General features: G+C 36.0%; 2 protein-coding genes across 2 annotated transcripts; both read left to right on the forward strand.

Moving 5' to 3' along the window:
- Positions 1–1,973: 1,973 nt before the first annotated feature.
- Positions 1,974–6,534, forward strand: LOC102603018 (transmembrane protein 64). The gene is made up of 4 exons (XM_006363654.2): positions 1,974–2,644; positions 3,365–3,601; positions 3,695–3,912; positions 5,881–6,534. Exons 1-4 carry the CDS (start codon positions 2,342–2,344, stop codon positions 6,059–6,061), a joined length of 939 nt encoding a protein of 312 aa, XP_006363716.1. The 5' UTR covers positions 1,974–2,341; the 3' UTR covers positions 6,062–6,534.
- An 848-nt stretch (positions 6,535–7,382) lies between these two features.
- On the forward strand, positions 7,383–11,708 carry LOC102603355 (ATP-dependent Clp protease ATP-binding subunit CLPT2, chloroplastic-like). Its single transcript, XM_006363655.2, has 5 exons — positions 7,383–7,729; positions 7,934–7,972; positions 8,132–8,241; positions 9,194–9,373; positions 11,364–11,708. Exons 1-5 carry the CDS (start codon positions 7,497–7,499, stop codon positions 11,519–11,521), a joined length of 720 nt encoding a protein of 239 aa, XP_006363717.1. The 5' UTR covers positions 7,383–7,496; the 3' UTR covers positions 11,522–11,708.
- Positions 11,709–12,096: the final 388 nt, after the last annotated feature.

Here is a 12,096-nt window from a genome sequence, read left to right on the forward strand (position 1 = left end):
TAACTCTTACGCTTCCCGTGCTTCACACTTAATCAGAAGTCTCAGATTCGAGCTTCGGGTATGAAGAAAATCTTGTTGGGAGCTCCATCATTAAATGGACCATACAGTGCGCGATTCGAATTTAATCGGGACTCCAATGTAGGCTCCGAACATAGAGTGAAAAACAAAAAAAAAACCTCTTATACTCCTCTATCAAGACATAGTTGTCCATTATTGACTTAGCACACTCCTCAAGAAATTATACAGCAAATAATAGGAGTAATATTACTATATTATCCTTTGACTTTATTAAATTTAATGTTTTGAAAAATGTGTTAAATAATGAATAGTAATATTTAATAGCAAGAGAAATGTAAATTATTTTTTGATTTTTTAAATTGAACAAGTATTGTTGGACAACTATGTTTAATATAATAGACAACTATTGTTGGACAACTATGTTTAGTATAGTACACAACTATTATTGGACGGAGGGAGTAAATACTCCCTCCATCTACTTTTATCTGTCATGTTGCGCTTTTCGAAAGTTAATATAATTAATTTTCAAAGTTAAATTAAATTACCTTAATAAGATATTTTAAACAAAACATTTACATATTCAAAAATTATACGAAAAGTACTATAAATTTCATTTTTTTTGGATACCAATATGACGAAAAATACATTATAAAATGCTAGTTAAATTTTTTTATAATTTAACCCTAAAAAAGAACATTATGACAATTAAAATTGGATTGAGATAGTAACACTATTCTGCTGTAGTCCGAAGTAGGAAACTCTACACGATCATCCAAGAATATGATATATTGAATATAATTTTTTTTAAACCAGACGTCTCAATTTTGCGTGTTTAGTATGAAAATTCTTAGTACGAAATGCTTCTCTATGATGGATCTTATGTATATGATGAATCCAAATAAGTCGATTTGCTATATAAATAACGAACACCAAATAAATAAACATAATATATTTAAAACTCTATACGAAATTCCAGTCGTAGCGGTGACGCCACGACAAAAAGAAAAAATTAAAAAAAAAACAGAAGTCACTTCACCTTTCTTAAAGCCCGATGGGCCCATGTGGGGGCCCACTATTATTGTAAAGCCCAAACCCAAACTTCCCGTTAAGCACACTTGTATCTTTGCTGTAACGCATAAATGATCGAAATTATGCCACGTGTCCTATACCACCGGCTACGCGGCATTACGTTAGATCACACGTGTCAGTATCATTTTCTTATACGACGTCGTTAAGTGTAGCTTAAAGCAAGTGATAATAGCATTTTTAGGATTATACGAATATATTACTAATATTAATAACAAGTGGTGGGGTCCACCATCAAATTAATACTTTTAAAGTTGAAAAAATATAAGTGTATCAAACTAATGGAAGTCAAAAGGAAGTAAAGCAAATGACGATCTTGCCCCTTTATGAGTTCATGTGAAATGCCTCAAAGTAGTAAAAAAATAGATATTGTTATCAGACAAATAACATGAGGAATTTATTACGTGAGTAAATTCCCATCTAACGTCATGTCACGATCGACAAGAGGAACAAATTACTCATTCTTCTATTAGAGACAGATGTACAAACGATAACTATAAATGTCACACATCTAATGCCTACCTAGTACCTACCATTTAGGTGGCACCAACAAGATTCAATAAGAAACACGGTGGCTCCAATCCGCTACACTACAATCTCATGAACTGAACTTCACTACCTTCTCGCGCGTTATTAAAATAGAAATATATCATATGATCACTGAACTCGAGATTGTCAAAATATAGAAGTTTTGGTTAAGGGCAATATTGTCATTTCCTTGAAAGAACGGGAAAAGGCTGACAATGGAGTAAGCATAATAATAATTTTTTTAAACAAAAATATCGGTTGTTGTAAATTAATAAATAAAGAAAAATTCGGTTGATTAAAATAATATATTAAACCCTTTTTATTTTTTTGTGTTCGTTACTAGTACATTATTGATTGCTTCTCTTCTCATCGACCATTTTCTCTTCTTCATCATCATTCACTCATCACACAGCATCCAATTTATCTGTTTAATCTTTGTATGTAATGTGTCTGTAGACGGAAATGTTCAAAATTCTTCACAATCCCCCCACTTTTTCGGCTTCTTACCATCTTTATTAGGGCTTAAATTGCTTTTTTCCACAAAGGGGTTGAGCTATTCAATACGTTTAACGGTTATTTAGGGGAAAACCCATCTGGGTTTTGGATTTTGATTGGAATTGTAAACAAATTCTTGATTAATTAGGGAAAACCCATCTGGTTTTTTTTGGATTTTTATAATTTGTAATTGGATTGCTGATTTTGTGTGGTGATGACTTTTACTGGGAACGATGAAGAGGAAGGGTTAGTGGTGGTGATGCCAGCGCCGTTGTTGGGGTTGGCGAAGGAAGATCTGAAGGGTGATTATGTGAAATTAGGTGGTGGTGATGATTTGGGGGAGGATAATCGTTTTGTTGCGGGTTGTATGAGTGCTTCGTCTTCTGAGCTTAGCTATGAAGGGAATAGCAGATGTTGGTCTCTTTGGTGGTGGGCTAAGCTGGTACTTGTTCTTATTTTTGTGGGAGTATTGGCTGCTGTGTTTCTCAAATGGGTTGGACCCTTCTTCATGGATAAGGTCTGTTTGAGCAAGATTTTTGTTTTTTCTTGTAAAAAGATGATCTTTTTTTTGGGAATGTATGTCCAATTAAATTATATAATGTATTTGTTGCATGTGAGGAAGTGGAATTCTTTATAGCTGCTAGTGAATATTTGAGAGAGCACTTCATTTTAGCTGTTTTGCTTGCTCTATAAGTGCATTCATTCATGCTTTTAAGAGATAGGAGATTGATAAATTTGAGTGTGAGTTTATTGATGCTTCAGCAAAACTGGAGATTGTAATGTGTGATAGTCTTTCATCAACAACTAGTCTTTATTCTGTTAAAGGCTACTGATTTTGGCTTATGGAGGAAGTCTGAGCTACTTAAACCGATCCCATTAGTATATGCTGATTTTGTGAAGTGACTTGGATTTTGAGTACTTACTAAACTTAGTACTTTAGGTGGAAGAGTTGTTGTGAAGCTGCAGCTGAGCTCAATGCTGCTAACTTAATAATTTTAGGAGTCACAGTGTTAACCATTCATTTAACGTTGGAATGAAATTGACCTTTATAAGATGGGATGCTTATGGAGTACTAAGGGTAGTTTATTAATGGATTGACTGCTAACACCATTCATCATACTATTTTGGTATTTCTATCTGGTAATTCTAATTTTTCCACACATGTTGTAATGCAAATCACAATGGTTTTGTGATTCTGAATCATATCAATCTCTGACTGTTGTTTTTCATATTTCAGGAGATTATTCCAATGCTGAATTGGGAAACCAGGACATTCAGTTCTCCAGTACTAGCAGTTCTAGTTTATGCTTCTGTGGCACTATTCCCCACCCTGCTTTTACCGTCCTCTCCCTCCATGTGGGTAGCTGGGATGACGTTCGGATATGGTTTTGGTTTTCTACTTATCATTGCAGCAGTTCCTATTGGTGTATCTCTTCCTTATTTCATAGGTCATCTTTTCCATCACAAAATCCAAGTATGTACTTAATTACTTTTCACCATCTGATTGGACTGTTCATTTTGATTATTGACTTAAATAAATAAATACTCTTTCTGTTTTCTCCTGTAGAGCTTGATAGAAAGAAATCCCAAGAATGCTTCTGTTATAAGACTAGCTGGTGAAGGGAATTGGTTTAATCAGGCCCGAGCTGTCACATTAATCAGGATTTCCCCTTTCCCGTACATAGTCTTTAATTACTGTGCAATGGCAACCGGTGTCAAGTACGGTCCTTATTTGCTGGGGACACTCATCGGCATGGTTCCAGAAATATTTGTTACAATTTACACGTAAGAATTCTCTTTCGTTTCTTGTGTATGAAAAATGGACTTGCTGGGTGTATTTCTTGTGACAGCAATATCTGTTGATGAATTACCTATTAGGGGTGGGCAGTTCCTGCTCTCCATTCCTCTATGTCTGCATCCCTCCCTCTCCTCAAACCTCTGGTTTCTAAAGATTATAATGCAACCTTTGTGGGATTACACTCTACCCTCCTCCAACCGCACTTGCACTGTGTATGTTGTTGTTGTTGTGGGTGCACTAAAAAAGATAAGGGATAATAATCTACTTCTCAGTGAGTAAAAATCTTCTCTATTCCATCAAAAGCTATCATATTTCTCCCCACGGTCCACTTAAGTGCCATGAGAGCAACATCCCATGTCCTGCAGATTTCTTCCATCTTTTAATTAGCCATCTGAACATGGCTTCTTTAACCGTGCCTGGCATTATGACTCGACCAAACCCTAACAGTGTTTCCATCAGAAGCGAGACACTATCCAGCAATCTAGAAGTAGGTGGTTCATACCTTCTCCCGAGCTTTTAAACCTGATGCACCAACTGACATGTAATCTTCCTCTTTTTCAAATTCTCGGCCGTTAACATCTTCTCACAACTAGCCGATTCGGAAAGGGATAATATGTATGTGGGTATAAAGGTTAATTGTTCTTCTCCAAGTTATGTTATGATCCTGGTTAATGTTTGAGGTGTTTTGAAGTACAAAAGCAATTTGGTTGATGTGTCAGCATAACTTTGTTCAATGCTGGTGGAAAAGTTCTTTAGCTCTCCTTTCCTCTTTTCCCCTTGCCATGCTTCTGGTTGCCTATAATTTTGAACTTAGATGCACAACCTGACATTTTTTTTCGAACTTAGTTAAATATGCTCTCTATAAGTGAAGGTCATTGCAGGATATTTGAGAAACCTTATTCTCAAATGCAGAAAAAGCTATTTTTTCTTGCTTCCTTGTCCAATTATATTATCTCTGTTTTGGGGGGACTCAGTATTGTGCAATGCTACACTAAGATTTCATTCTTTCAGCTAAGTAACTGTCATGCTCTTGCTGTTGTATTTCTCTGACACAGAATTAACTAATTGTGGACAATATTTAAACTTTTATGTATCAAACATGAACAAAATAGGTTTATGCTCACCTGGAGACAAGCATAAATCATTAAGTTATATCTCAAGAAAAGTTATTGTGGAATTCAACTTGATAGTAAAATATAATATAGTAATAAGATTTGTGCTTCGTGGCCGAAGCTAAAGTTTATACATCTAATTTAAACACTTGATAGTGATTTCAAAACCCATAAAACTCTTCACCAATAGTTATATGAAAGGAGTCGAGGACTCGCATTAACAATAATGGTTCTTCATTTCAACTATTATATTTGCACTAGTTCCATACTTAAAGTGGGAAGGCAAAGAAGTAACTTGTGACTCGGAATCATTTGGCTTACCTATTCTATTAAATAACGAGGAATTTCTGTTTTTACTAGTTAATTTCTTTCAAGGTAATTGTAGTCCACGATTACGTGCTTTTAGGAAGAAAAAGAACAGCAATCGATTTGTGTCTTCTCCTGATTTTTCTTATTTATGGTTGTTGATTCTATTTCCATATTTCTAATTGCACAAGTTTTATTGCCTTCAATGTTTAGTACTCTGCTTGTCTGTGATTATTTGGGTTTTGGTTCCTTTTGCACTGTTGTTTTGGAGGACCGTTGTGGCAGGAGTGCCATTGGATCGGAAGGGTTCCGTGGGTCATTCTCCGGGGAGAATGCAAACTGAACACAAAGCAAGATTTTTCCTAGTTTTAGGAGGGTTTCATTTGGTGTATGCTGCCTGCCACATTTTGACAGATGTTTACTTGTCATTATTAAAACTTCCTCTCGTCTGGTCTTATTCTTTTAAAATAGTGTCCTACTTACTGATTAAGAAAACTTCAACTTGCTGAATACCTTTACTTTCAACTCTTTCTGCAGTGGCATCCTGATAAAGACTCTTGCAAATGCCTCGCAAGAGCAACGTTTTTTATCAGCTCCACAGATTATTCTTAATGTTCTTGGATTTAGTTTCACGTTTGTTACAACAGTGCTGATCACTGTATATGCAAAAAGGCGGCTCAAGGAACTACAGAGAGACGAGGAGCTGTTGCTACAGTGAGTTTCTGCTTTGTTATTTTTGTCTGGACAGGTGAAAGAAACTAAGTAAAGGGGATCTCAGAGATTCTTTAATGACCAAGAAGGTCATTTGCATCCATCGAGAATCTTTATCGCTGTATAGGCTATTATCTGCACATCACCTTATAGCGGAGATCAATCGACAATCATTTGTCACTTTGGTTTTATTTACTGCACAGATCGCGCACCACTGCAAGGATGGTTCAAAAGCAGGAGACTAACATACCTGACATACACAGAGGGAGCAATCACTGCACTCGTTCAAGGGTTTTGTCTCATATTGTTGAGACCATGATTGTACATAATTGAATAACCCAATTATGGGTAAAACTGAATTAGGTCTGAGTATTTGAAGAATGAGTGCTTGAGAGTGACAAGACATATAAATATGCTTTGATTAAACATTGCTACTTTCTGTAGATAATGAGGAAAGTTTTGGTCTTACCACCTTGTTTACTTGCAGCATATAGTTGTACTGTTTGTTAAGACTATAGAATTAGTGGCTTTCTATGTTAAACCATTTTCAACTCTTTTAAGTGTTTAGTGAAAATGCATATTTTTATTCAACTGCATCTTGTTTTAACTTTAATTCTAAATCTAATTCTCTCACTGATACTTGAAAGAGTTGAAAACAAATAAAATTTATGGAGCATATGTTTGGATCTTAATAGAATTAAGTTCGAATTGGTTGAAGTTGAATATAAAATATGCATCATCAACTAAAACAAGAAAATTACACTAAAGTTATCAGAAAATTAGATTTTAGGACACTTGTTTAAGTTCATAAAGGGATTGATGGACCTATTCAAGCGGCAAACTGAGTTCTCTCTCTGTTGAATTTATTCGCGGAGGAGCTACACCATGTATATATTTTTTTTACATATTGAGAGGTTACGCTCTCGCTCACTATAACACCTACAGTCCTCCACGACGTATCTGTATTACAATCAGAAAGTCACATTTCAGATCACGGTGCACCTCGAATTTCGTAGAAAGTCACATTTCAAATCACGGTGCACTTAATATTCCGTGTTTCTTATGGGCTTAAGCAAAATTATTGACGAATGAGCTACAACATGTATACTTTTTTTTTTTTTTACATAGTGAGGTTTTACCTCTAACTCACTATAACACCCTTTCACAACGTACCTGTATTACAATCAGAAAGTCACATTTCAAATCACGGTGCACCTAGAATTTCGTGTTTTTTATGGGCTTAAGCGAGTCCGACCCATAAACATAATGAGTTGGATTGGCTTAAGCCCAACTAATATTATATAGGCCGAACTTGCTTAAGCCCATATTACATGAAAAAAGGCTGAGGTAACGTAACGCTGTCGTTTCTTATCATCTTCTCAACCAGAAAGGTCCAATTTTCAACCCATTTTCTCAAATTGGAGCTGAGTTTTACGGCAAAAATGGCTGTTCAAGCTCTCTCCACAGTGGCAGCAACTTCTAAGAGCATCAACCAGCTGAATTGCAGAGGACCCGATTCATTTCTCTGGACCAAAAACCCATTGGAACCGAAAAATCTGCAGTGTCAATGGCTTGGTACTCCAATCAAATTCTCTCTTCAGTCCAAGAATTTTAAACAATTTCTTTCAAAACAGTGCACCATTAGAGCAGATGTCTCCTTCGTCCTTCCCCGTGGGTCAGTTCTCACACTTGCCCCTTATTTATCCTTGCAGTTTTATCCATTTTTAAAGTGTTTTTTATGGACCCGAATGGATATAGAGAACTCATATAGCTGATCCCAATTGTCTTGGGATTGATTGATTGTATTATTTCTGGGTTAATCGAAATTTTAGCTTCTAAGCTATAAAGATGACAGTTTTGTTTCATTTTGTTATTGCAGGAAGCCGGAGCCTACAGTACCTATAGAGAAAATTCCTAAGTGAGTGTTTTCCTTTTAGTTCTTGTTTTATTTGTTTCAGTGCACAAGAAAAGGAGGAGGAGAGTTTTGGGATATTGGTTGTTGTTTGATTTGTTGTTGTTCATTAGTTGGTAATTCAATGTGTTTTGAGGTATCTTGATTGGGTGAGTGAAATTTTAGATGGTCGGCGAAGGCGGTAAAATCATTTACCATGGCTGAACTGGAAGCAAGAAAACTTAAATATGCTACTACTGGAACAGAAGCTCTTATCCTGGGGATGTTGATTGAAGGTTTGTTGTTTCTTTCACTTTGCGTAGAAAAATTTTGTTGTTTTTGGTAGAGATACATATAGAGATACTATGTTTGATCCTGTAAACGCGTTGGAACTCTTACTGCTTTGTTACTTGTGATGCTAATAACTTAAACTAGCATTTGAATAAACAATAGACAGAAGATAATTTCTTGGTGCGGGCATTCTTTAATGTAAGAATGTGGCTTAACAATGGAGTTTTTGCTAGAGATATTAATGAGAAGAGTTGTTTCACTTTTTGCATATATAGAACACATCTTTATTCTTGTCAAATCTGAAAACTTACCGAACTTACCCAACATTATGTAGTTACCAAATCCATTTTACATTGCTACTAAAACATTGTGATATGTACATAGTTTTTCAATACGTGAAAGAATTAGGTTAGGGTGAGAGGCTCTTGGGTTGAACTATATGTGCTGTGGCTGGCTTCTGATGTTAGTGCTCTTTAGAGGACCCTAAAGTAAATTGACCGGTATATGAAACAGTAGTTGCAACTTCATTGGAAAGAATTTTTCTACACTTCAGTTTATGTTTGGAACAACGTGGCACACAAAAGTCGGTACACAACACTTGTAAGTTGATGGGAAATGTCATTCTGTTGACTTTAGCTTATGTGTATTAGGAACTCTCTGCACCAAGAACATCATTTCGATATATAGACAAAAACAACTGTTAGAGATTTTGACTGCATATCTGTATTATTTGAGAGATAAAAGAAGAAGAAAGATAGTTTACTTTTAGAACAGGTCATTCAATAGTATGTTGGCATACTAAAGACCTTGTATGTAGATTCTGTTTATATCTCTAACTTACACTTCCCCCGTGATTTAAGCTGCTTTAATCATTTTGGTGAAATAGCTTGCATGAATACTGGTTCTGCTACTTGTAGTAAGTCATGTTAGAGCATTTATTTCATTCCAACATCGCAGGGACGAATTTTGCTTCAAAATATTTGAGGGCGAACAGTATTACTCTCTTGAAATTTCGTGAAGAAACTATCAAAATAGTTGGAAAAGGGGACTTCTACTATTGCAGTCCCAAGGAACCTCCTTTGACTGAAGATGCGCAAAAGGCTCTTGATTGGGCCTTTGATGAAAAACTCAAATCCGGTATGTATATCCCACTCAATTTTACACACACACATGTTGTTGGTTGATGCATCTCTCTGCCGTCACAAGTATCTCTAAAATTCCTGTTTGAACCATGGAAAATATTTAAATGCATCACGCGGAGGAATGATCTTTGACTTCACAAGATCTACCAGCATGAAGGTGCTTGCTGAAGCAAATTTGAAATTCAAGTGCTTGCTTGATTGTACCGATTTTAGGAGTATAACTGTGTCACTTAGCCAAACATACTATACCTCAAACTTGTCCATACATGGCCGTGGGCCGTGGTCATATATGGTCATGTATTGCATCAGTCCAATTAAATTCGGATGGCAACTTCCTCGGCTTGTATGGTTCCTACCTACTTATGTTGTGGCTAACTTGGTCCAAATCCAAAACAGAAACTTTTTCAGACTACAATCAAGTTAAAGTAATCTAGTATGGTTTTAAAAGCTTGCTCATGAGAGGAAAAATTGCCATCAGAGTTTTATCACTTTCTGTTTTGGGATATCTCAAACATGTGTTTGCTTAGATTCTCCAAAAATGATGCCTCACCCGTGTCAGATCCTTCAAAAATGCACCACTTTTGAAGGATCCGACACGCACCTATCAATATGTTTGGAGAGTCCTAGCAACATAGTCTCAAACAATTCAATTGATATCTCCTCATGCAACTTTCATAGTTTCAATTATTCAAATTCATATAGCTACTCAAAATTTAGATCTATCAACTTAGTTTTCCGATGTTACTTCATATATATATATATTTTTGGCTGATATATATGTCATTACTATTTGAACCCTGTATAAATCAGATGGTCTCACATATAAAAACGGATTAGTTTTGTGAAGATCTGACCCTTTAGCCTAACTCAATCCAAAAGCTAGCTCACAAGGGGATGTTTTGGATTCTATAATATCTGAATCTCTTTCCAATAATTATTTTAACGAAAAAGGGTCAAAACTACCCTCAAACTATAAATAGAGCAAATATACCCTTCATTTCATTTTTGGCTCAAAAATACCCTTGCCGTTAACATAAGAGACCACAAATACCCTCCAACTTAACAGCCCCGTTAACCTCATGACGTGGCATCTGATGTGGAAAAAATAAGCCACATGGCTCAACACCTAAAGATCTACACGACTGCCACCTAAGCTACCCATGCCCATTAACCCTTTGCCCATCCCACTAAATAGACCGACCCGTTCCCAATTAAAGGGTAAAGAATTGAGATTCTGGCTGCTGCAGGTGTTGATTATGGCTGCCAAAAGGAGCAGATTGCCAATCTAACTCATAATGCTGAACAACTTTCTCTTAGAAACAGCGACCCCAATAATGGCGCAAGCGAGATCAAGAGTGAAACAGTTGAGAGAGCTGCTATTCCCAATCTCGGGTCAAGTGATATTAAAGCCGTTGCAGCAGATGCATCTGCGTTTAGTTTTGGAGATGATGAAGGCTATGAATGTGAACGGGTCGGTCCATTTAGTGGGTAAAGGGTTAATGGACACGGGTAGCTTAGGTGGCAGTCATGTGGATCTTTATTCCATGTAGGACGCTTACGTGTTGAACCATGTGGCTTTATTTTTCCACATCAGATGCTATGTCATGAGGTTAACGGGGCTGTTAAGTTGGAGGTTATTTGTGGTCTCTTATGTTAACGGCAAGGGTATTTTTGAGCCAAAAATGAAACGGATGGTATATTTGCTCTATTTTGAATAGTTTGAGGGTAATTTTGACCCTTTTCCGTTATTTTAATTAAGCACTTTTTATATGCTTCTCATCTTGATCTCTTGAATAATGTTCCTTTTATCCTCAAAACACCTAGCGTTTCTCTCTCTGGAATTGCAAAGAGATAAAATATGCTACTCATATGGTCAAATGAAACCATGTGATAGAAAACATCATCACTTCAAGATCAACTGGTTTATTTGTTTGGGGAGAAGAGACTGGAAATGTTCTTGATTATCGGTATTATTGGAAATGCAGGTGACAGTAGGGAGATTACAACTACTCATGTGCTCCTTGGAGTGTGGTCACAACAAGGATCACCAGGTTATAAGGTATTGGCTGCACTGGGCTTCAATGATGAAAAAGCTAAAGAATTGGAGAATGTAATTTCAGATCCTGGATTTGTTGATGATTAAGAGGATGATTTTGCTTTAATGTATGTATTCCTTAAACCTAAACTGAGGTTCCAAATTTGCAATTAGATTAGTCATTTATCGCGATTTTGTTCTTTCTTTTCGTACTAGATTTCTTTCGGTTTTGGAGGATTCATCCTTCTCAGAGGGCTTTGCACATATGATCAAAACCTCTTTGCTGTTTGTTTAATGGGGTGAATGATATTTTATTATTAACATTCAAGTCCTTCAATCCTAAATGCCCGCGGACTAGATCGAGTTGGGTCATTCCACTAGTAGGACTAGTCTATCGACTTTGTTCTTTAGAGCTGATATACCCCTCATTATGAAAGTCACTCATATATACCCATATAAATGGCTCACAAGTCACATATACCCTACTGTTACAAAATGAGCTCATATATACCCTTCATCTAACAGAAGTGAATAATTTAGTTTTAAATTTATATTTTTGACTTTTACTTTTTTTTAAAAAAATCATCTAGGGTATATCTAATCCTTTTAGAAAAGTTTAAGGTATATTTTAATCTTTTTCATACATAAATTATTTTTTGACTTTTTTTATTATCATTATTTGA

This window comes from Solanum tuberosum, unplaced genomic scaffold (assembly GCF_000226075.1).
Source record: "Solanum tuberosum cultivar DM 1-3 516 R44 unplaced genomic scaffold, SolTub_3.0 scf00445, whole genome shotgun sequence".
Taxonomy (NCBI): Eukaryota; Viridiplantae; Streptophyta; class Magnoliopsida; order Solanales; family Solanaceae; genus Solanum; species Solanum tuberosum.

What these genes read in the sequence shown, in the direction of transcription:
- LOC102603018 (XM_006363654.2), top strand. Translation starts at nt 2,342, where the DNA reads ATGACTTTTACTGGGAACGATGAAGAGGAAGGGTTAGTGGTGGTGATG. An exon ending in GACCCTTCTTCATGGATAAG is followed by an intron (nt 2,645 to 3,364) that starts GTCTGTTTGAGC and finishes TTCATATTTCAG; the next exon opens with GAGATTATTCCAATGCTGAA. An exon ending in TTTTCCATCACAAAATCCAA is followed by an intron (nt 3,602 to 3,694) that starts GTATGTACTTAA and finishes TTTCTCCTGTAG; the next exon opens with AGCTTGATAGAAAGAAATCC.
- LOC102603355 (XM_006363655.2), top strand. Translation starts at nt 7,497, where the DNA reads ATGGCTGTTCAAGCTCTCTCCACAGTGGCAGCAACTTCTAAGAGCATC. An exon ending in CCTATAGAGAAAATTCCTAA is followed by an intron (nt 7,973 to 8,131) that starts GTGAGTGTTTTC and finishes GTGAAATTTTAG; the next exon opens with ATGGTCGGCGAAGGCGGTAA. An exon ending in TGATGAAAAACTCAAATCCG is followed by an intron (nt 9,374 to 11,363) that starts GTATGTATATCC and finishes TTGGAAATGCAG; the next exon opens with GTGACAGTAGGGAGATTACA.